The sequence below is a fragment of the Stigmatopora argus genome, chromosome 9 (genome assembly GCF_051989625.1).
Source record: "Stigmatopora argus isolate UIUO_Sarg chromosome 9, RoL_Sarg_1.0, whole genome shotgun sequence".
Classification (NCBI taxonomy): Eukaryota; Metazoa; Chordata; class Actinopteri; order Syngnathiformes; family Syngnathidae; genus Stigmatopora; species Stigmatopora argus.
In genome coordinates, this window is record NC_135395.1 from 16,780,530 (window position 1) to 16,804,864 (window position 24,335).

At 36.7% G+C, this 24,335-nt stretch overlaps 2 protein-coding genes and 1 long non-coding RNA gene across 22 annotated transcripts; 1 reads left to right on the forward strand and 2 right to left on the reverse strand.

Moving 5' to 3' along the window:
- The first annotated feature begins 3,461 nt into the window (after nt 1-3,461).
- Nucleotides 3,462-5,716, forward strand: LOC144082862 (peptidyl-prolyl cis-trans isomerase FKBP3-like). Of its 11 annotated transcripts, none has more exons than XR_013303367.1 (7): nt 3,462-3,838; nt 3,915-4,015; nt 4,687-4,737; nt 4,830-4,939; nt 5,144-5,228; nt 5,465-5,540; nt 5,635-5,716. XR_013303367.1 is itself a non-coding variant. In XM_077610319.1 (6 exons), the coding sequence occupies exons 1-5, from the start codon at nt 3,568-3,570 to the stop codon at nt 5,498-5,500; spliced, it is 516 nt and encodes a 171-aa protein (XP_077466445.1). In that variant the 5' UTR covers nt 3,462-3,567; the 3' UTR covers nt 5,501-5,540; nt 5,635-5,716. The 11 variants fall into 11 exon arrangements, 3 of the variants coding, with proteins under 3 accessions (XP_077466445.1, XP_077466446.1, XP_077466447.1); XR_013303368.1 differs by having other exon boundaries at nt 5,465-5,536; XR_013303366.1 differs by having other exon boundaries at nt 5,493-5,540.
- Nucleotides 5,717-5,764: 48 nt separating this feature from the next.
- LOC144082863 (uncharacterized) lies at nt 5,765-7,925 on the reverse strand. 10 transcript variants are annotated; one of them, XR_013303379.1, is made up of 9 exons: nt 7,840-7,924; nt 7,197-7,261; nt 6,944-7,120; nt 6,693-6,850; nt 6,524-6,600; nt 6,424-6,448; nt 6,282-6,340; nt 6,163-6,206; nt 5,765-5,819 (listed from the first exon to the last, which is right to left on the reverse strand). It is a non-coding gene; the product is annotated as an uncharacterized LOC144082863 (long non-coding RNA). The 10 variants fall into 10 exon arrangements; XR_013303377.1 differs by having other exon boundaries at nt 6,398-6,600; nt 7,840-7,925; XR_013303378.1 differs by having other exon boundaries at nt 6,424-6,600.
- A 2,153-nt stretch (nt 7,926-10,078) lies between these two features.
- Nucleotides 10,079-16,366, reverse strand: LOC144082196 (histone deacetylase 3). Its single transcript, XM_077609148.1, has 15 exons — nt 16,208-16,366; nt 15,782-15,864; nt 15,527-15,669; nt 14,852-14,933; nt 14,457-14,513; nt 14,292-14,347; nt 14,077-14,210; nt 12,584-12,664; nt 12,429-12,502; nt 12,245-12,309; nt 12,071-12,160; nt 11,935-11,993; nt 10,637-10,716; nt 10,397-10,554; nt 10,079-10,310 (listed from the first exon to the last, which is right to left on the reverse strand). Exons 1-15 carry the CDS (start codon nt 16,260-16,262, stop codon nt 10,241-10,243), a joined length of 1,287 nt encoding a protein of 428 aa, XP_077465274.1. The 5' UTR covers nt 16,263-16,366; the 3' UTR covers nt 10,079-10,240.
- Nucleotides 16,367-24,335: the final 7,969 nt, after the last annotated feature.

Genomic DNA, 24,335 nt, shown 5'->3' on the forward strand with positions numbered 1-24,335 from the left:
ATAAAGTCAACATTAACTAGGCTTTGCCTCCTGCATCAACTGTACCTTATGATGTTTTGACAGTTAAAATCTGAGTCATATTTGTCTGTCTATCTTTTGAAATCCATTATTTTATAATTGAGCATGCCCAATAATCTCAAAGTAGGTACCTTGTTTTGAACAACTGATCATTTTTCATCCTTTTTTTTTTCTTTTTAGACATGACTAATACGGACATAGTATAGTAAGGCTTTTTTGTAAAAAACTACATAGTATAGTAAGGCTTTTTTCTTAAAAAACAACATAGTATAGTAAGGCTTTTTTTCATTAAAAAAACTACATAGTATAGTAAGGCTTTTTTTCTTAAAAAACGACATATTATAGTAAGGCTTTTTTTCTTTTGAAAAATGACATAGTATAGTAAGGCTTTTTTCTTAAAAAATGACATAGTATAGTAAGGCTTTTTTCTTAAAAAAGACGACATAGTATAGTAAGGCTTTTTTTCTTTTAAAAAACGACATAGTATAGTAAGGCTTTTTTCTTTTAAAAAACAACATAGTATATTAAGGCTTTTTTTCTTAAAAATGACATAGTATAGTAGGCTTTTTTTGTAAAAAACTACATAGTATAGTAAGGCTTTTTTCATAAAAAACGACATAGTATAGTAAGGCTTTTTTTCTTAAAAATGACATAGTATAGTAGGCTTTTTTTGCAAAAAACTACATAGTATAGTAAGGCTTTTTCGTAAAAAACGACATAGTATAGTAAGGCTTTTTTTCTTTTAAAAAAACGACATAGTATAGGAAGGCTTTTTTTCTTAAACGACATAGTATAGTAAGGCTTTTTTTCTTTTAAAAAACGACATAGTATAGTAAGGCTTTTTTCTTTTAAAAAACGACAAAGTATAGTAAGGCTTTTTTTCTTAAAAAACAACATATTATAGTAAGGCTTTTTATCTTTTAAAAAATGACATAGTATAGTAAGGCTTTTTTCTTCAAAAATGACATAGTATAGTAAGGCTTTTTTCTTAAAAAACGACATAGTATAGTAAGGCTTTTTTTCTTAAAAATGACATAGTATAGTAGGCTTTTTTTGTAAAAAATTACATAGTATAGTAAGGCTTTTTTCGTAAAAAACGACATAGTATAGTAAGGCTTTTTTTCTTAAAAATGACATAGTATAGTAGGCTTTTTTTGTAAAAAACTACATAGTATAGTAAGGCTTTTTTCGTAAAAACGACAGTATAGTAAGGCTTTTTTCTTTTAAAAAACGACATAGTATAGTAAGGCTTTTTTTCTTAAAAAACGACATAGTAAGGCTTTTTTTCTTTTGAAAAATGACATAGTATAGTAAGGCTTTTTTCTTAAAAAATGACAGTATAGTAAGGCTTTTTTCTTAAAAAAGACGACATAGTATAGTAAGGCTTTTTTTCTTAAAAAAAACGACATAGTATAGGAAGGCTTTTTTCTTAAAAAAACGACATAGTATAGTAAGGCTTTTTTCTTTTAAAAAAACCAACATAGTATATATATAGTAAGGCTTTTTTCTTTTAAAAAACCCCGACATAATATATATAGTAAGGCTTTTTTTCTTAAAAAACGACCATGTATAGTAAGGCTTTTTTCTTTAAAAAAAACGACATAGTATAGTAAGGCTTTTTTTCTTTAAAAAAAACTACATAGTATAGTAAGGCTTTTTTCGTAAAAAACAACATAGTATAGTAAGGCTTTTTATTTTAAAAAAAACGACATAGTATAGTAAGGCTTTTTTTCTTAAAAAACGACAGTATAGTAAGGCTTTTTTTGTAAAAAGAAACTACATAGTATAGTAAGGCTTTTTTCGTAAAAAACGACATAGTATAGTAAGGCTTTTTTTCTTAAAAATGACATAGTATAGTAGGCTTTTTTTGTAAAAAACTACATAGTATAGTAAGGCTTTTTTCGTAAAAAACGACATAGTATAGTAAGGCTTTTTTTCTTTAAAAAAACGACATAGTATAGTAAGGCTTTTTTTCTTTAAAAAAACGACATAGTATAGAAAGGCTATTTTAAAATAAAAAAACGACCATGTATAGTAAGGCTTTTTTCTTTTAAAAAACGACCATGTATAGTAAGGCTTTCTTTCATAAAAAAAACGACACAGTATAGTAAGGCTTTTTTTCTTAAAAAACGACATAGTATAGTAAGGCTTTTTTCTTTAAAAAATGACATAGTATAGTAAGGCTTTTTTCTTTAAAAAAAAACGACAATTTATAGTAAGGCTTTTTTTCATAAAAAAACGACACAGTATAGTAAGGCTTTTTTCTTAAAAAACGACCATGTATAGTAAGGCTTTTTTCTTAAAAAACGACATAGTACAGTAAGGCTTTTTTTCTTAAAAAAACAACATAGTACAGTAAGGCTATTTTTCTTTAAAAAAACGACATAGTATAGTAAGGCTTTTTTCTTTAAAAAAAACCAATATAGTATATATAGTAAGGCTTTTTTTCTTTTAAAAAACCCCGACATAATATATATAGTAAGGCTTTTTTCTTAAAAAACGACCATGTATAGTAAGGCTTTTTTCTTTAAAAAAAACGACATAGTATAGTGAGGCTTTTTTTCTTTAAAAAAAACTACATAGTATAGTAAGGCTTTTTTCGTAAAAAACAACATAGTATAGTAAGGCTTTTTTTCTTTTAAAAAAACGACATAGTATAGTAAGGCTTTTTTTCTTAAAAAACGACATAGTATAGTAAGGCTTTTTTTCGTGAAAAAAAAACTACATAGTATAGTAAGGCTTTTTTCGTAAAAAACAACATAGTATAGTAAGGCTTTTTTTCTTTAAAAAAATGACATCGTATAGTAAGGCTTTTTTTCTTTAAAAAACGACATAGTATAGTAAGGTTTTTTTTTTACCTGCAAGCCATTGCATACAATTTGTAATAAAAACTCCCATCTGTGAATTCCCTTTGCACATAATTTGTAAGTTTGTATTTGTAATTTTTTTACAGAATTTGTAAGTTTTACTGCTAGAATTTTTAAGTTTTACTGTTTCAATAAAAACATCATCTGTGAATTGGATATTTTGATGTTTGATAAAAATGACCATCTAATCTAAAGTATTTCAAAATTGCAAGTTCTCCCAGAGAGAATGAAGGTTCATTGGACGCCTATGACAGTCAATGGCAGCAGCCGATGTGTTAAATGAGTGCTCTTATTGATATTTTGATATTAGATATTTAGATCGTTTCAACAGTACTTAGATTGTTTCAACAGTATTTAGAGTCTAAATACTGTTGAAACGATCTAAATACTGTCTAACTAAAAGTATACTAATACTTTTATTTGTTTGATAAAAATGACCATCTAATCTAAAGTATTTCAATCAACATTGCAAGTTCTCCAGAGAGAATGAAGGTTCATTGGACTGCTTCAATAAAAACACCATCTGCTATTTAATAAATTGACAGTAGATGGCAGTAGCCGATCAGGCGAGTAAAATGTGGCTATATTCCTAAATAATATTTCAATTGTATGAGGTTATTATTGATGCTTTTTTATATGTGTCGCATAATACACATTAGTATTATGAAAACAATGTACTTTTATGTGTCTTTTTTTGATACGTATTACCCATGTCATAGTTCAAAGGTCGGCTCCACCCTTCAAAATGGCGGATGAGCCAGCTGCCAGTCCTTTGGTAGATTGCAGGCAGCTCAGAAGTGACGATTTACCGAAGAAAGACCTGATAAAGTTCTCACAGGACACGGTACGTTGTCATTTGGGGATTTCGAAGCCCCAGTTCTCATTTGAAGAGTGCTTTATGACGGTAGTAGCATGCTTCGATCGCGTGATGTGGCCCAATGTGGATGCAGACGGTAAAATGTTTGCAAACAAATTGGCTACATTGCGTTACCTACAGCTCTTAATGTTTCATTCCATTGTGTGTTTCAGTTCCTCAACGAACAAGGATTGCTGAGAAACATCAAGAATGGGGCCATAACAGCCAAAAAGGAGCAACTTGTCGACGCCATAATGAACTGTTTGTCAGCAAAGTGAGTCATTTTTTTAAATAGTAGTTTCTATTTACTATATCCGTGTAATCATTAAATATCAGCTTTCGGTATTCACGGCTTTGCTAAATTAGCTTGTTTTTCATTATGATACATTCCAATTTTGAATGAAAACACTAACTGACTTGGCGTTGATTTTTTTTTTTTTTTTAAATAGCAACAACTTGTGTGGATAACTCACACCCACATAAATGCCATCAGTAGAGGTGTAAGGAATAAACAGTACACTTTTATAGAATATAGACATTTCCCTTCACTTTCTTAAAGGAAGACCTCAGGGCTTGGACCTTTTAATTTTTTTTATTTTAAATGCGTTTGAGACATTCAGTCAACAAAAGCGCAGGGGCCATTTTTCACTTGAGTTTAAACATATGATAAAATAACAATTTTCCCTCATTATAGGTCTCCAAACTGGTCCTCGAGGGCTGCTGTGGGTGCAGGTTTTGGCTCCAACAGATCCAACATTAACAGTTTAACCAATTGGGTTTTTCTGCTGAAAAAAGAATCACCTGAATGCAATCCAGTGATTGTACTACTAGGATACCAGATTGGAATGAAAACCTGCACCCTCCGCTGCCCTTTCTGGAATAGTTTGGGGACCACTGGTCAAAATGGTTAAATGAGCAATTCTATAATCATGCTGTGTTTTGTAGAGGTTTAAAGCCACGGACACGGTGGAAGAGGTGACAGCTGTCAAGGCAAAGGTTGTGGACGATGTGGACCCAAGTGTTTCAGGTTATTTATTTTCTTGTAATGTGTACTAAACCTACTTATTGTGTATCTTGCTTCTCTGCAGTGTCCACCCAAGTTTACCAAATCAATGCTGAAGAAAGATGACCAGACAAACTTCCCCAAAAAGGGTGACATTGGTGGATGGCACACTTTTTGACAGCAATATCCCCTCAGGTACTTGTCATTATAGAGCAGGTGTCTCCAACTCTGGTCCTCAGGGTCCCTATCTCCCACCACATGATCAAGATCCTGATTAAGGTGTGATGGAGGACATGGAAAATAAACTGGACTGGGGCCCTCAAGGACTGCAGTTGGAGGTTATTTATTTTCTTGTAATGTGTACTAAACCTACTCATTGTGTATGTTGCTTCTCTTCAGTGTCCACCCAAGTTGACCAGACAAACTTCCCCAAAAAGGGTGACATTGGTGGATGGCACACTTTTTGACAGCAACATCCCCTCAGGTACTTGTCATCATAGAGCAGGTGTCTCCAACTCTGGTCCTCAGGGTCCCTATCCAGTATGCTTTCCATATCTCCCACCACATTTGAATCAAATGATCAAGATGTGATGGAAAATAAACTGGACAGGGGCCCTCAAGGACTGCAGTTGGAGATCCCTCTTATAAAGACTCAGATCATTTTTAAGTCTCCCTGTTTCTGCAGTGGATGTCTAATATTTATATATTTTTTCCTCCTAGGGCTTTAATATTGTGCCTTCTTTTGCAGTGGGATGAAGGCTTGCTGACTGAGGAAAAGAGAGCCTTTCTGATGTTGGTAAAACCTAACTTTTAACTTAACTAATCCTGTCCATTTTTTAATGTTGGACTTAGTCTATTGTGTGTTGACCCTCTTTTCTTATTTTCCACAGTGCCAAGAGTCCATGAACAGCAACACAACCTCATCTTTAAATGCTGGATGGCTTGTGGACCAATAAAAGTTCTTGAAATGTACATGTGCATTTTTTTTTGCTAGTTATATGAAGAAAAAAAACAAGTGACTTGACATTTGAAAGTTTTTATTCAAAGGGACATTTGTATGGACAGTCTTCTCCACCTGTAGACAAGATTAAAACACTTGGAGAATTTTCAACTAAATACTTATAAAAAACCATTTTTTAGCCTAAAACACTTAGGCAAAAAAACGTTAGCAATTTAGAATTTTTTTAAACAATTAAAAGACTTAGAAAATTTACAACAGCACTTATAAAAAAAAAACTACACTTAACCAATTTTTTTGAGCCTTTTTTATTTTAAAACACTTAGGATATAAACACCAAAAAAAAGACCATTGAGGGTCTTGGGTCTTTTTTCTCCAAGTGTTTCAACAAAGACAAATGACACTCAAATCTCTTTTATTAAAATTTCTGACTGAAGAAAAGAAGTGAGATCCTCCATACCTTAAGGATCTGGTCACCATGAGCCAGAAAACTCTGGACTTTACCTAAGAGGAGGGAGAGTAAATTTAGTCAATAAAATAGATCTGGATGAATACTTGGATATTCAACAATAAACTCACCTCTCAGAAGACTGCGTTCAGAGATGAGGCATCACTTGGAGACCCTCCAAAGTCTGGACCTGATGTGTGCAAAAGTTAGCATATTTAGACACTGGCGATTCAACAAATATACTTACATTTTTGTTGTTAAATCTAGTTTTACCTTGATTAGAAGACCAAAGATGATGCTAAACGGGGGAAACTTCATTTAACAAAGCTATTTAGGCGTTGCCAAACAACTAATACAGGAAGAGAAATCTTACAGAGTTCAGAGACGCCACATCATGCAAGAGGCATCATCTTCAAGTGGGCAACCTGGGAAGATCACCTGGACATGGACCTGATGTGTGCAAAAAAGAAGCAAAAGTTTGCATATATAGACACTGGAGATTCAACAAATACTTACATTTTTGTTGTTAAATCTAGTTTTACCTTGATAAGACCAAAGATGATGCTAAACGGAGAAAACTTCATTTAACAACGCTATTTAGGAGTTGCCAAACAACTAATACAGGAAGAGAAATCTCAGAGTTCAGAGACGCCGCATCATCTTCAAGTGGGCAACCTGGGAAGATCACCTGGACATGGACCTGGTGTGTGCAAAAAAAGAACCAAAAGTTAGCATATATAGACACTGGAGATTCAACAAATACTTACATTTTTGTTGTTAAATCTAGTTTTACCTTGATGAGAAGACCAAAGATGATGCTAAACGGAGAAAACTTCATTTAACAACGCTATTTAGGAGTTGCCAAACAACTAATACAGGAAGAGAAATCTTAGAGTTCAGAGACACCACATCATGCAAGAGAGGCATCATCTTCAAGTGGGCAACCTGGGAAGATCACCTGGACATGGACCTGATGTGTGCAAAAAAAAAAAGCAAAAGTTGTCATATACAGAGACTGGAGATTCAACAGATGGGATTAGTTTTACCTGTAACCTCAAGGGTTTGAGTGTCCTGGGGCACACGGGAAGAGCTGCATCTTGATTTAACCACGCTATTTGGGAGTTGACAAACAATTATTGCATGAAAGAGAAATCTTACAATAAATGATCAAGCTAAAGAATGAAAATAAGTTAGTGAGTGCTCCGTGCTATTTTCCCTTTTCCAGACAAGGCGATTAAATATACAGACTGAAGTGAACAGCTAGGAAAAAGTTGGCTTAACAACTGTTGATTAAAATGATTTGTTTAGCACTCCCAGTGAAAACTATCAGTACATACATCATTTTGGAGTGAGCCTTTACCTAACAAACTGTCCGTTGATATCTCGGCTTTGTTTGAATCCACTAAGTCTTTCTACACGACTCGAAAATGGAGAAAACAGACTATAGATCTCTTAGTGTTAACATCAAGACGACGCTTGACGTGGTCAAATGGAAAGCGTTGTCGTGACGCTAATGCTAAGATAGCTTGTCACATGTGGCACAGAGCCCAAACTTAAATTGTCGACGGTGCGGTCAACCTGGCATTAAACTTACAGATTTGTTGGCGGTTTTGCTCAATTGATTCCTAAAAAATCTGCCGGTAGCGTGATAAAAATGCACATAGGCCAGTAAATGGCTCGACGCCTTACCTCGTTGCCGTGCTACACGGCCATCAGCATGGACATGGCTGTTGGAGAAGACGAGGCAAAGCGGATGTGCCTAATTTATACAGCTGCCTTGAAGATAGACCACGCCCATATCATGTCATTTTTAACGAAAAAAAGCCTTACTATATACTATATAGTAAGGCTTTTTTTCGTTAAAAATGGGGGTGTCAAACATACGGCCCGCGGGCCGGAACCGGCCCCCAAGGAGGTTCGATCAGGCCCGCAGGATAATTTGAAAGTGGAAAAAATGCATAAAAGACATGGAATTAATATTTTTAATTCGATGCAATTCATGGATTATCCGCTAAGGGGCGCACTCTTTCCATCAGAGTAGAAGACAAGCCGCATCACTGTGACAGACTGAAAACAGCAGCAACTCCATAAATGTTCAGTATGTATTGTATGTGTATGTATGTTTCATGTATGAAGTTTACAGATTTACAGGACAGGCGAATACTTTCTTCATTACACATTTAAAATCACTCTCCTTAGTTTGTAAGGTGCACGCAGGGATTACATTTAGATTTTATATGCGTATGTGTAAGTGGTTTAAAAATTCCTTTCTTTAAAAGTCTCATTTAATCTTAAAGTGCATGACTATATTTTTCAGTACCAATTAAAGTTTTGTGCCTTTGTACAATCAGTGGGATTAGTTGCAATGCATATATGTGAATGATAAAAGTCAATTGCACATTTGTCTAAGGAAATATGAGGTGTTTCATGAAATGTTTTGAAAAAGGATAGTTCATTAAATTTCAATATTTTCCTAATGTTCTTGTGCTTCTTTACACCAAAACAAAGGAAAGACATGATATTTTGGTTATTTATAGCAGAGCATGGTATAATTTTAATGGTCCGGCCCACTTGACATCTCCCTAGGCCGTATGTGGCCCACGATGCGAAATGAGTTTGACACCCCTGCTATACATGGTCATTTTTAAGGAAAAAAGACTTACTATACATTGTGCCTGGTTTTCCGTCTCCTTGTACCCTAAGATCGGCTGGCCACCGATTCAGGATGTCCGCCGCCTCTGGCCTGGAGACAGCTGGGATTGGCTCCAGCATCCCCCGCTACCCTGATGAGGATAAAGCGGTTCAGAAAATGAGATGAGATGAGGCTTACTATACATGGTCAATTGTTTAAAGAAAAAGCCTTACTATACTGTGTCGTTTTTTTAAGAAAAAAAAGCCTTACTATACTATGTCATTTTTTCAGAGAAAAAAAAGCCTTACTATACTATGTCGTAACGACATAGTAAGGCTTTTTTCTTTAAAAAACGACATAGTATAGTAAGGCTTTTTTCGTAAAAAACGACATAGTATAGTAAGGCTTTTTTAAAATAAAAAACGACATAGTATAGTAAGGTTTTTTCATTAAAAAAAAAACATAGTATAGTAAGGCTTTTTTCATTAAAAAAACGATGTAGTATAGTAAGGCTTTTTTTCTTAAAAAACGACAATGTATAACAAGGCTTTATATATATAAAAAAACCACACAGTATAGTAAGACTTTCACGTATGGACGTATATGGACGTATTGACGTTCATCGCTGTCTTTTTACCGGGGAAATGATACTCCGGGCCCGGTTCTGATGTCTAAAAAGCGCCAGTATTTGTATTTAATCAATAATTGCTGTTTTTGGCTGGATTTGACCCCATTTTCGGGCAATGTTTGCCCGTACGCCATTGACGTTCATTACTGTCTGAAAAGCTCCAGTATTTGTATTTAATCATGAAATGTTGCTAGGAAGTGGATTTGACCCCATTTTTGGTGCATTGATTTATTGATTATTTTTTTATGTGTCGCAGCTGTAGCTGCAGTAGAGGTTTTATATTTGTTGTTATGTTTTTAATTTAAAAGAAAGAAAATATAAATACATTCAATATTACCTTGAATGGTGAAATATATTTATTGCAGTGACATAGAAAATAAACTCACCTGGTTGACTTTTTGTTGTGCATCAAAAAGTTAAGAATGACTTTTTTCCCACTTGTTCAAAGATGTTCAGAAGCCAGTAAAAAAACATTGAGAGGAGAAAGGAAATCTGTGTTCGGACTATAATTCAAAACTTTTAAACATGACTGGCGCACGATCCAGTTGAACGAAATATGGAACGTATCCTTTTGCAGTAACTGTCATTATTAATTAGTAACAAAACCTTAAAAATGAACAAATATGTAGTGTTCCAACCAACAAAAGCATGACCAGAAACACAAACGAGACAGTTAAAATCTTTTATCAAAATGCAGACAAATTGTTGTGAATATTTATAATACAAAACATTTCAACCACAATTCTAACGTTTCATTGTCTATAGTTGTCAGTGACTTGATATCAAAAAGGCAGGAAGCCAAAAGTTTTGTCGAATTTCCTTCTAGCGTATCAGATTTCCACATCGCTTTCTTTATCGTTGTCGTGGTCACCGTCGTAAAACTCGTTAGCTGCTTCTGGCCTGTGGAGAAGTGGTGTTTTCATTTTATTCTGACCAGCTGCTCGTCATTATACATATTCCTCGTATAATTAAATGTGTATTCTGACCGCGTGTAGTTTTCCTCGCCTCCTCTCTCATCAGGATCGGGCTCATCGGTGCGTTCGTAGCTCAACATATCCGAGGGCACGTCGTGGATCTGGACGCTGGGCGCGTGATTCAACATCTTCAAGTTTTCGAACACGCTCTGACGGATTTGCTCCAAATACTGCACACGACCACACATTGGGGACAAAGTGGTTATGTGTGTGAGAGGTACTTTAGCTGCGACAGCGGTGCTGGATTTTCACCTGTCGGGAGTTTTGGTTTTCTATTCTGGTGCTGACGTCCGGATGCAGCGTGAAGTCTGGAGCGAAGTACTCAAAATACTCTATGGAGAAAAATTAGAATTTCTTAACATGTACAGTAATACCTCGATTATCGCGCTTAATGGGGGTCGAAAGTTAAAATCCGCGAAGTAGGGTCACGCCTATTAAAAGAAATAAAATAAAAAATACAATTCTTCAGTGCTGAGCCTTAGTAGCAAGAGTTGCATCTGGTTACAAGTTTCAACGTGGATTTTCACATTTTTATTGTTGGAGTTATTTTGGGTATTATTGTGTGTACAACGAAGAAATATCAATCATTATATGTATGTGTGGAATATTAATCATTATATGTATATGTGAAATATTAATCATTAAGGACATTTCCCTCTGCAGCTGGCTCCGAGGACGTTTAATTGTTTTGCCCTGATCCGAGGACTGTTGACTTGACAGCTCACCCAGTCCCTGGATCCGAGGACTGTTGATCTGGATTAAAACCTCGACCCTTTACCCAGTCGCAAGTTCGCAATGAAGATCGGTGAAGAACTCTTAAATTGTTTTGATATGCAATTATTGTTGCACTTGTTTTTTTTTACCTTAATTGTGTTATTCGGTTAGACGCTTATGCAATTGTTTTGAATAAGATAACCTTAATTGTTTTGATTCTAATGCAACTAAATGGACAGGAGAGGATGTCTTTCTTTAGAATAATCTGTGACGAGGACGAGTCAGGATGGATTCTCACTTGCAAGTTAACGCTGGATTATGTGCTTCGATGTCTTCCCTTTATTAAAGTATAACGATTAATGAACCTATCATTTATGGACTTACATTTTTTTTTTAAATAAGATGCCTCTTGGTGTAGAGGGTCACTCGCCTGACTTCGTTGCGGGCTCGATTCCCGCAGGCGAACTCATGATAGTGAGTGTGGATGGTCATTTGTCTCTCTGTGTGCCCTACGACTGACTGGCGACCAGTCTAGTTTGTAGTCTGCCTTTCGCTCAAAGACAGCTGGGTTAGGCTCCAGCAACCCCCGCAACCCTTTTGAGGATGGGCAGTATGGAAGATCAATGAATGAATAAAAAAATTAAAACAAATTTCCCCAGAAAAAAATCCACGATGTGGTGAAGCAGCGATAACCGAAGCGCGAAGTAGCGAGGTGTCTCTGTACAGTATTGTGCATTTATTGTGTCACAATTGATGATTTAAATGTATCTTCACTAGATGGCGTCAAAGTCAGAAACATAAGCTCACCAGACCATAGGGAAGATGCTGTAACTCACCACTGTAAGGCAGTTCATCACTGATAGACTCGTCCAATAATAGAGACGTCTCAAATGTCCTAGGATGTAATCAAGTGAATTTGGATGGTATTTGTGTGTCATTCAACATTTTGCAATCACTGTGAAGCAAACTCACCAGCACCGAGCAACGTTCCTAACAGTATATCCGCCCCCGCCCAGGACCAACAGAGGAATCTTAAAACTCTTCACAAACTCCACACACTCGCTGCAGGGTGGAACAAAATACGTCAAGGAACACACAAAAAAACACCAAGAGACATGTGCGGTGGACAACTTTGACACGACGCACCCGTGTCCTCGTATGCTGAGGTTAAAGCAGCCCAACCTGTCACAGCCCAGAGAATCTGCTCCACACTGACATAAATAAAAGGGGCAAATGTAAGGTCATCCAAAACATTTTTTTTCACAAAATAAAAATCAAAGTTTAAGATTTTAAATACAATTTAGGAGATGCTAGTAAGTATTTGGCTTACCTGTAAAACAATGCATGTAGGCTGGTAAAAATCCACCACCTGCTTAATAACTGGCTGGAAAAGCTGCCTGTAACCTGACACACACAAACACAGAACGTAAATGTGAAACAAGACTGATTTTTTTGAATGGTGGGGGACGACGTGGTTAAACTCACTCTGGTCGTCAATGCCATCTCTGAGAGGAACATTAAGGCAGTAGTAGCGGCCACTCTCTGCCCCGACCTCATACATGTCACCTTCAACAACACATACGCTATTATAGAAATTACGACAACGTCTAAAAAGCTTTTTTATACCCTAATACCTGGCTTTTAAATATTTATCCTTATATAACATTACATACCTGTCAACTCATACATTTTCCTCGTATTATATACGTTTTTTGATCATTTCAAATTGTGTATGCCGTAAAACAACTTTTGTACATGATTTTTTTTAAAGTAACTTTTTAGGAAAAAGAAGCGATCTCGTTTTAACCATTTTGGCTCTAATCCGGGTCATTTCGGTCACTGGTAGCAGACGAAAATTGTCATACTTTAAGCATGATATGCGCATATGCATTCCCCTTTCACCTGTCCACCTTTTCACTAGGTAAATATAGTGGCCCTCAGAAAGCAATGGACCCAGACGGTCAAGCTGCCAGCATCGTACAGTGACATCTACAGAATCTTGAATTTAGTGCATAATGATTGGGCACCCCGTCCACTTTGGAGATAATTTTAGACTTTTAAGTGCGCCTATGTGAGTAAATATGTGCCACGGTGCATTTGTATGTTTTTATTGCTTAATAAAGGGAATTGAAATCATTCATAACGTGAGCAATTGGCCGAGATTGAACAGGTATGATATTAAGATGATGAATTTTGATTTTTTTTTTTTTAAGTGAAAAGGAAGATCAAAATGAAACATTTGTGTTTTGGTGTGGCCCGGTGGAGATTGGTTAGCACGTGGACCCTACAGTTCAATCCCAGGTTAAGACCTTGCTTTGTGGAGTTTGCATGTGTGAGTTTGATCCGGGTACTACAGTTTCCTCTCACATCCCAAAAACATGCAGGGTAGGCTAGTTCAACACTCTAAATTGCCCCGAGCTTTGAGTGTGAGTGTGAATGGTTGTCAAAATCCCTGTGCCCTGGCATTGGCTGGGCACCGATTCAGGGTGTCCCCCGCCTGGTGCCCATAGCTGTCTGGGAAAGGCTCCGGAACCCCTGAACCTCTTGTGAGGATGAGCGGTACAGAAAATGAATGAACATTAAGATGTTTATTATAAGCACAAGCATACAGCTTGTCTTATTCTCTTGTCCTATTCCTCTAGTGCGTTTCTCTTCTAAGGTGTCTACGGTCATCACCCCCAGAGAATAATAAGTTGCATTGACTCATTCCAGGGACGCTGAAAGGAGCACTCACCTTTCATTCATTCATCTTCCGTACCGCACATCCTCGTAAAGGTTGCTGGAGCCTATCCCAGTTGACTAGGGGCGAAGGCAGACTACACCCTAGACCGGTCGCCAGTCAGCCGTAGGGTACACAGAGACAGACGACCATTCGCACGCACAATCATACCACCACCAGCTGGAGTCGAGCCCATCTCTGCACACACCGAAGTTGGACGACTGAACCACTACACCATCAGTCGGCTAGCAGCACTCACCTGTACCAGGGAAAAAATAATTGCCATATTTGTGGAACGACACAGTCATGACACGATCGGTGAGATAAAAGGCTTCTTGCACACCATCACCGTGGTGAATGTCGATGTCAATGTACAGGACCCTTGGATGGTATCTATAACACACACACACACACACGTGTGTTACACATGACTGTTTTAAGCATTAAAGGACATCACATTGTCTACAATCTTACTTGAGAAGCTCTAGTATACTGATGACTATGTCATTGACGTAACAAAATCCCGATGCCTGTAACCACAACACAAATAAAATTATGTATTTAGCCAAAGCAAAATATATAAGAAACTAATTAAAAAACAATGATCTTTTTACAGCCAGAATGATTGTGTATTCTGACCTCAAACTTTTTGGCATGGTGTAAACCTCCGGCCCAGTTGATAGCTATGTCACAGATCTGAAAGACAATATAAGAACACTATCAATAAATACAACAACTTTAATCTACAGGGGAAAAAAATGATAATTTACTAAAACAGTCAAAGCCGAAATTCTCGACTGCATTACGTTTGTAAAAAGACAACACAACAAAACATAAATAATAATACGAGTCATAAATAAAATGTGGAATAAAGTACAAAAGGAATTTAAACGGTCCATTGAAAGGTAGAAAAAAAAATTTAAAGAATTTTCCTGGGTAAATATAACTATGAAAATATTTTTTTCAGTGATGCTAAAGAATGTTAAGTTGCTATTTTTTATGTTAAAAAAATGTTAATATGTGCTTGTTGTTACCTTGTGATTGAGTTGAGTGGCACCCTGCAAAGAGGCTCCAGTATATCTGGAGCAGAACTCAAAAAGACCAGGAAAGACGGGACTGAAACACACAAAAGAAAATTGTTTCTAAATGAAAATTAGATGTGACTACTACTAACAAAGTTCCTATGAGAAAGGCACAAAAGTCATCAGAGATAAGCTGCAGCTCAGCAGCAAATTAGTAACGAAAACACCATCTATCGCATGTTGTTAACCACTTATATGAGCAATATCCTGTTTTTGGTGTTTTTTCAGAGGGTTGGAACAGAATTAACGCCCCCCCCCCCTCCTCCCCCTTCGAAATGCGTCAAATTTTACTTCTATTAAACACATTTTATAACTATTAAACAACTAGTTATGTGTTACTTTGTTAATAGATGGCGAATTAGAAGAAATAAAACATTTTTTCCCATCCAATATCCTGTTTTTGGTGTTTTTTCAGAGGGTTGGAACAAATTAATTTGTTTTTAGTTCATTTCAATGGGAAACGTCCGCTCGAGTTACGAAAAGCTCGACATACGATCTACGTCCCGGAACGGATTAAGATCGTATGTTGAGGTACCACTGTACTTGTATAATGACAATAAAGGCAATGCATTCAATGATAAGAAGTGCTATAGTAAATGAATAAACATATTTGAATGGTGTGCTCACCAGTCATCTCCGACATTGAAGGTGTTGAGACTCTTGGTAAAGCCCTGCATGTTGTTAGGGCTGACCTTTTGCAGAAAGTCAATGTAATCTTCAGAATGGAAGCGACACATGTCATGCTGGGACGCTTTGTATGGTTTAAACACCTGCAAAAATGTGGGATCCAGTCCAAAATTAGATTTTCTAATATTAGGAATTTAGACTAAAGCTAATTATAGAGTGCCTCCTAAATGCATCTCTATAAATGTGTCGGCTTACCATCATTTTCTTGTAAAGGCCATAATGCAGCACCAAGCTGTGAGTCAGGGACAATCGGTGAGGCTTCATAGGATGACCAGCACCTTATTTCAGAGAAGGCATTCAAGTTTTAATTCAATTGTGTATATTTTAAGACTACTTATGGTCCAATCAAACTACAAGTTAGGGACATGGTGCAACATTTGAATTGAGATTCAATTCACTGATCGTTAATGGAAATAGACGTTGATTGTACTGCTTCAACAGCGCAGGCTGCCAAAACAAACAAACAAAAAACAAAAGTCCGGCTTCAGATATTAAATATATCGGTGACTAAGCATTCGAAAGAAGTTATCAAACACACACGGATGCTAGAAATCAATGCAAATATCAGCATCCGTTGCCATGTTGCAGGCCCACTCCCCGACACAAATTATTGTTACTCACCGTAATGAAAGTTACCCACGTCAGGGTCATAAAAATACGAAGTTCTGTTTGTCATTCTGATAAATGTGTTTTTCTCCCTTGAATTGTTGCTGCCGGAAATGCTACAAATACCTCATTTTACCTTTTAGCTAGCAGAGGGAGTCGCCATAGTAAACAAAAAAAGAGTGTACGTCATAGGAAAGCGACAGCTACAACACAGAAGGGGGGGGGTTGGAGCGTGGAAGGAACATTCAAAACAACCAAAATAACAAAAGCACAAGAGAGATCCCACTTTAAAGGGAGAATTTTGACTTGGAATTTGTGAGAATTAAACCAGAATTCTTTAATGTAGAGATTCTGACTTTTTAGTGTTAAGTCTGAGAATTGAATTTAATTGAATGCCTTTGTTATTATACAATAATAATGAGATTTCAAGCTTCACCATAAAGTGCACAAAATAATCAATAAATAAGTAACATAATAAGCAGTCAACATAAATAAGTAGTCAACATAATAAATAGTCAACATAATAAGTAGTCAACATAATAAGCAGCCAACATGACTAAGTAGTCAACATAATAAGTAGTCAACATGAATAAGTGATCATATAAATAAGTTGTCAGGTACAAAAAGTGACTGAAGTGGTTAGCAGCCTATGGAGTTTTAGTGCAAGTACAAGATAAGAAATTAGTCTAGATTAGGTTCTCCTAGGTGGTCTTGAGAAGAAACTGTCCTTCAGTCTGTTTGTTTTGGCTGTTATGGTCCTGTACCGCCTGCCAGAAGGCAGCAGGTTGAAGAGGTGGAAGCTGGGATGTTTATTGCCTTTGATGATGCCCTTTGCCCTACCTAGGCACAGGGATTTGTAGAATTCTAACTCAATGAACTCAAATGTGATCTTCTGACATTGGGGCTCTATTTTCATGTGCAGTGTAAATTTACACTATTCTTTACTTGCTGTGCCTAGCCGGTAGATGTTTAGACCATTTTATGCAACTTTGTGGGTGTGCACAGCTTTCCATTTACTTATATGTGAGTACACAGTGTAATAAAGCAAAAAGTAAATAAAATACTACCCATAATATCAGGTACAAAGAAAATTACCAAGTGGTAAAATAAGAATTGTAAACCAGATCCTTGTACTTGACATTTACATAAATATTTTGACTTTGAAAAAAAGCACCACTCATGGGTTGTGGGATTATAAAAGGATTAGTTGCATAAATCACTTGCATATGACGGTATGGGGGCACGGTGAAAAGTGGTTAACACGTCCACCTCACCAGTCCTAGGGTGGTTCTTTACAATTTTACTAAATAGTAAAAGGAGTTCCACTATAAGAGGCAGAGAAAGTTGACAATAAATGACACTTTGATTGTTATGCAAACATCAACTCAAGGGTGTCGAAGATTAGGTCTATTTCTTATAGAGTTTAAGATGCAGCCTACCAACAATCTCTAGTACAAATACAAAGTATCTTAAGGTGGCAAAGTAGGGTTTCGTGCTCGGGTGAGGGTTCCAAATTAGAGTGTTAAAGTAGAGATATGATTCAAAGTAGAATTTATAATCACATTTAGGGATTCAAAGTACTATTTAAAATCTGATTCAGGGTTACAAACAAGGCTTTAAAACTAAGCTTTTAAACTCGGGATATCATTCAAAAGTAAGATTTCAACACCAAATTATGATTTCAACTACAAATTAGGTTTCCAAAGTAGGGTTTGCAAGTTGCATTACAGTTTCAAATGGGTGTTTTTTTCAGTGGAGATCATCTATTTCTGTCCAAATTACTTAAATTACATAATATTAAGGCATTGTTTTTTATCAATCTGTTCCAGTTTGTTTCGATTAATAGCAACTGGTTGTCTCCCGTGACAATAGTGGGGGTCAGATAAAATGATTTGCATATAATTCATATCATAATATTACCGATTTTGACAGATCTTGAGCATGTAGATATAGTTAGTGCACAGTGCCCTGACAAGGCACTGTAGTGATATGATAATGCAATTTTCCCGAATGGAAATTTTCACTCAAGGGTCAAAACACAGTCCAGAATGTTCCTCTGGCTTTATTTGGTCAGCATCTCAAGAGCCTCAATCCACCATTGGGTCCTCGTCACCCATGACACATGTTGAATCCCAGCATGTGTTATCACGGGTGCCACAAAGGAAAGATCAATATATAATACATTGGAGAATAAACATCACCACAGGACGTTGTAATACATCCATCCTAATTTGACACCCAGATTTTGTAGTCATGGGCTTGAACGACTGGTGCGCAACAGAGTGTGTAGGGCTGTCCAAAACTGATAATTGTAGTATAGTGGAAGATGGATGCGTCCAGGTGCTGGGCTGTATCAACAGTTAACACCTGACACACAGATTTTCTTTTTTTCCCTTTTTTTTTTCCAAATCCAAGTCAGCTTGCCAACAAAAATAAATTTATCTGCAAAGCTTTTGCATAGTATACTTCGTTCGTAAAATCGTTGCAGCAATATGACATAAGATATGTTATGAAAACAAAACCTATACAACATTGTTGGACAATGCTATTATTTACTGTTTCATCTAGTTGTTTTACAAAAATCCAGAAATTCCAACACACAAAGTATGACCAGAAGGAGTGAGTCACATTTGCCATACACCATACACCACCCCCTTGCCTTGAATCCCATAGTTCAAGTGACAGTTATGTACTCAATTGCATACTATCTTTCTATTCAGAAAATTGGTACCTTTAAGTAGAGAAAGAAACTTAGCAAATCAAAACCATTTGGGGCTTTTTACTGCAACTGTAAAATACATAAACACTGAAAAATACCCTACTATATATTCATCCATGACATTTACATAAAACAACTACAGAAATATGGAGAAGCACAACCAATCTCCTTTAATATTGCAGATTTATTTTCTCATGTGAGCTTATGGCTGTGTTGTCTTCAAGTAGATTGATAAATCAATGCCCCTCCATCCTCCCACATAAGAGCTGATATATCACAAAACATAACTTTTGGTAATGGTTTTGAAAAGTGCCAGCTCAGCAGGCCTGAAAGCCAAACAAATCACAGCAGAGCCAGCAGTTAATGAGCTCCACTCTCTAACTACACTAAGCAAGGCATTGTAAAGCCGGGTAGAAGACAGGAAAACAGAGGTCGAAGTGAGCAAGGGGGGTGAAATGTGATGGAAAACTGCATTTTAGTCTTCAAGACATTTGGTCATATTTGTCGAAAGAGTCATTGTGATTGAACAATAACACAGAGTAAAACTACAGACTTTCACCTAAGGACCCCTAGGGCCGGTTTTTGCTATGGGCAAAGACGCAATCTATTAGGTGGCGCACAAGAGGCTTCCCCAAACATTTTTTTAAAAATGATATTACCAGTTGTCTAGACCAGCGCTCCCCAAACTTTTTCTGAAATGAGATGATACTATATCAAAGAACACCTCATCTCATCTAACCAATGTTAACAGATGTGACAATCGATATGTCAAAAAGTACTAAAAATATTAAACAGCCAAAGGCCTACATACATTCAAAAACTTTATTACACACGCTTTTTTTGCATTAATAACATTATCCTATGAGGGACTCACCTTTTACACTTGACCGTAGGTTCCATTCCCAACGACTTCCACCAGCTCAAAAATACCTGCAGGATCCTTCAAAATTGGATAAAGAAAAAATATATAATATATAACTGACACCTTAGGTGCACATTATACAAACATGCAGAATTGACATCATAGGTGCACATTACTCATTGCCTCCCATTCATGTTCATCTCATCACAATTTCTGAACCGCTTTATCCTCACTAGGGTCGTGGGGGGGTGCTGGAGCCTATCCCAGCTGACTTCGGGCCAGAGCCGGGGGACACCCTGAATTGGTGGCCAACCAAACGAAGGGCACAAGGAGACAAATAACCATTCACGCTCAATGTGGGAGGAAACCGGAGTACCCGGAGAAAGCCCACGCAGGCCCAGGGAGAACATGCAAACTCCACACAGGTAGAACGACCTGGATTTGAATCCAGGTCCCCCACTGTGAGGCCGACGTGCTAACCACTCTTACACCGGGCCGCCCCTGAAAGAACACCTATGTTTTAAAATTTATTTAGGCCTGTATTTAAAAAACATAATATAAATAATATAATATTCTTGCGTTTGTACATTGGGTGTTTGGTATGTGTTGACAAGGGAGGGTTGTCCGCCCAGGACTCAAAATTACCCAGGACGGCCTCTAGGTCCCTCATATATAAACCAGTTGAGATAAAATAACATGACTGTACAGTGAACCTCCAGTGATCTTGATCATAATAAACATATGATATTGCTATACACTACAATATCAATACAAAAATATTTGGAGATGAATGATGTGGGATAAAATCTTATGTTTGGGCACACACTGACTCAGAATGCACACATGCAAGAGATAAAAAAAAAAAAAAGCAATTAAGAACACTTTATCAAAACAGGATGTAGAATCTTAGTATTTCAAAGGACCCACCTGTCGTGTTGTCCAAATTGCATAGTATTTTTGCATCCGAGTTAAAGCACGAATCACCTGATTTTGATGATCTACCGATACCAAGTAACGATCGGATATCTTGACAATTCATTTAATAATTTATGACTTTTTTGTTTCTTTTGAAAATATTATTGTCCATCTTGTTGTTTTGTAGTCATCAAAAATAATTTTTCCGTCCAATTCCATGAAAAAAAAGTTACTTTTGACAACTTTTTCCATTTACATCTTATTTTGTTTCTTTGTATCCATTTGATTTAAAAAATATATATATATATATATATATATATATATATATATATATATATATATATATATATATATATATATATACATATATACATATATATATACATATATACATTTTTTTTTTTTTTTTGCTTGATAAAACATAAAACAATGTACTCAGGCCTAATTTTTGAGCATGCAATCGGATTGGGTGCATCTTTAATCATTATACCTTTGGATTATTTTGTTGCTTGTAGCTCATTGAGTGCCACTGATGGCAATAGGCATTATTTTATTTAAACTGAGAAGGTTGGCATTAAATGATCATGTTTCACTGCCATTGACGGTGAGAAACGTCCAATCCATTTTGTAAAATCCAGTCAAACTGGAGTTCATTACAATCCAAAACCCGATCTTTTTTTTTACCCGATTCCAATCTTCTAAAAATGACCTGATCGGGCCCAATTTCCGATCACGTGAACGGATTGGGGACATCCCTGCTGACCTGTATATGGTATTACACAGAAACACAGTTAGCTGGTCATTTGCTGTTTCAAAAGAAATGTATTAAAGTAAAAAAAATGGAGATTAGCTCCAGGTTTCGCATTTGTGAAACCACATTCATGAGTCCTTTTTTTTTGTTCGGCAAAATGAGTTGTCAGAAGTCCAGGTTTTGCATGTGGCTTAAAAACAGGCAGCGTCCATGGACATCATTATAATGAGCTGATGACATTCCTGTGCGTATACAAGACAGGTGTGGACAGACAGTGTTACGTGACGAACAGTTGTCTTCTGTTTAAAAAAAGGCAAAGAATGAAAAACATTTTTTATAAATAAAGTGAACAAGAGCCTGCGTTGTGTAAGTATATCTACGGCATTATATTTTCACCCCCTCCCATGAAGTGCAAACGTTGTGTACAAAAGGCCTATTGAGATACATTTGTTTGGCGCTTGACCCAGGTGAAATTAACAAGTTAACAGCTTAAGTGTTCCCAAATGTTAATGAGTTCAAACGCTATGATTTGGACCCGTAAATGCCAGCTTTGGAGGAAACCATATTTTTGGGTTTTCTGAGAAAATCTAGAAGCAAAAAAACAAGTATTTACCTCTGATTATGCAGTTGCAGAGTAGAAATGTACTCTGGGCATGATTCTACAGAAAAGTTGTCTCGGACTCTCGCAGCATGATGTGATCTCGTTGAATACGATTGCACACTGTAACCACAATCAAAAAATAAGCAAACAACAACAAAAATTAAAAACTGAAAGAACAATTTTAAACTCAGAGTGAATTTAGCCCTTGGTTACAACAGACTTCACTGTCACACAGTTAACAAAAGTCAATGCAAACCCTTTAAATCCTAAATCCCCCATTTCGGTCAAGGAGAAGCGGCAGTAATACAGTCCAAAATCCAGATGTTATATGTTAGTGTACATAAATAATAACTACATTCAAACACAACATACCAAACTCACTCTAAATCACAAATACGTGTCCCATTTCTGCAAAGTCAAATGGATTTTGGAAGCAAGGGAACATAATTTTGTGAGAAACAATGTTGGAGATTGCGATAGTTGGCAAACAACAAGCCGGAAGAAAAGGGGAAAAATGGAAAATAATACCCTAATGGTTTTAGCAGACAGATGCAGAGTGGGAAAGAGAAATTTGGGGAGGTGAAATAAAGGAGCGTAGGTGTAGGAGGGGATGAAGAAGTTGTGCAGCATTCCTGTCTGAACAGACCAAACGGGACCATAGAGGAGGAAAGAAGCTAATCTGAAAGCCAGATGCCTTGAGGACCAACAGAGGGTCAAACTAATCCAAGCACACTCGCCGAGCTCCATCCCTTCTTGTGTTCTCTGTTGTTTTTCCTCACTTTCACAAGTCAGCAAGCATCAAGCGGACTGACATATCAATTGGATACTTTACGTCCTGCTTTCTCTTATTAAACTTTTAGAGCAGCAGTCAAAGCTCCAGGACTTTGTTCAGTGGATTTTATTTTATCTAGTTTGTTTTATCCGATGGCAGAATTCACAGGTGAGTTTATGATGTATTTTAAAGATCTAACTTAGTTTGATGATGCAAATGATTTTTGTACATCTGTTTTACATTAGTATTTTTTTCAATGACCAGATGTTTCATTATCCTTTTAAGTAAAGATAAAGCCATTGATAGACCAGAATAGAAAAAAAATACTGTCAAAATGGCACTGCAATCTTCGTTCATCTTTGTCACTCTTGAATGGAGAAGGGGGGAGTTGGCTTGTCAGTAGGGTGTGTTTTGCCAGGAAGATGTGCTCCTTAATAGCCTGAAGTACAAGGAGTACCGTGGCCAAAATGTTCTCTTAGATAAGCCAAGGTCCATTGGATATGGTGAAAAATTAAATGTGTTTTGAAGCAGTACTAACTCAGATCATAAAATGCCAATGTTGGATCCATTTAAAGATACGTGTAGATTCTAGACTTTTCAAATAGTTTACTTACCTGGCAATCCAGTCTCAAATGGACCACAGTGTTCCAGCCTCGCCTTAATTCTTCAGGTAACAACCAAATAGGGCCTTCAATATGATTTATTGATGATTCCATCTGCACGTTTGAATAACATATGAGGCAAAGGACTGCAAGGATTCTCCTCTCCGGGTTCCCAGAGGTCACCCTCAGTGGCTGGGAAACTTTAAACTGGTGCACAAGTGTGCATTTTCAGCTTAGTCTGGAAAGTTGGTCGCACCCTGTGTGGCCCTGTTCACAGCTACCAGGAAGTACCAGGTTGGAATGGGTGAACTGCTAAAGAATGTAATAACCAGTGTCAGTAATCATCAACCCGAAAGGGTCATTCATAGCACATATGAAGACAGTTTTTCTTTTCTTTTCTGAAGACCACAATTTAAGACCATCTGACTAGTTACCTGTTATTTTTACTGTCTTCTGTTACTCTGTTACTTCCGTCCTCTCCCACTGTCTCCAGAGGGACTGGTAAAGTCATCATTGAGGAAGACCACGTAGAAACGTAGCGTTGACCCGAGAGGACAATTCCAGACCACTTGATAGTGGAAACAAGTTGACGTTTTGTTGGTCTTTAAAGTCTTGGTACCAGAAGAACTTACTCATATCTGAAAAATATTTGAAGAAAAGGTGAAGGCTTTCAATAAACACTTATATATAAAGCATTGTAGGCTTCAGTGCAATGTGCGTACATTTTGTACTTCACTGACCAAGAATCAAATATAAAATAACTCAGGAAATTTCTTGGTAATGCAATTGGGCTTTGTTGTTGAAATCACAGTTCACTTATCGAAACCTGTTTCTTAGGAAGAAGGACTCGGAGAAAAGATAGAAACTATAAATGATTGATGGAATTTTGTATAAGAATGACAACATTAGCTGTGAATACTC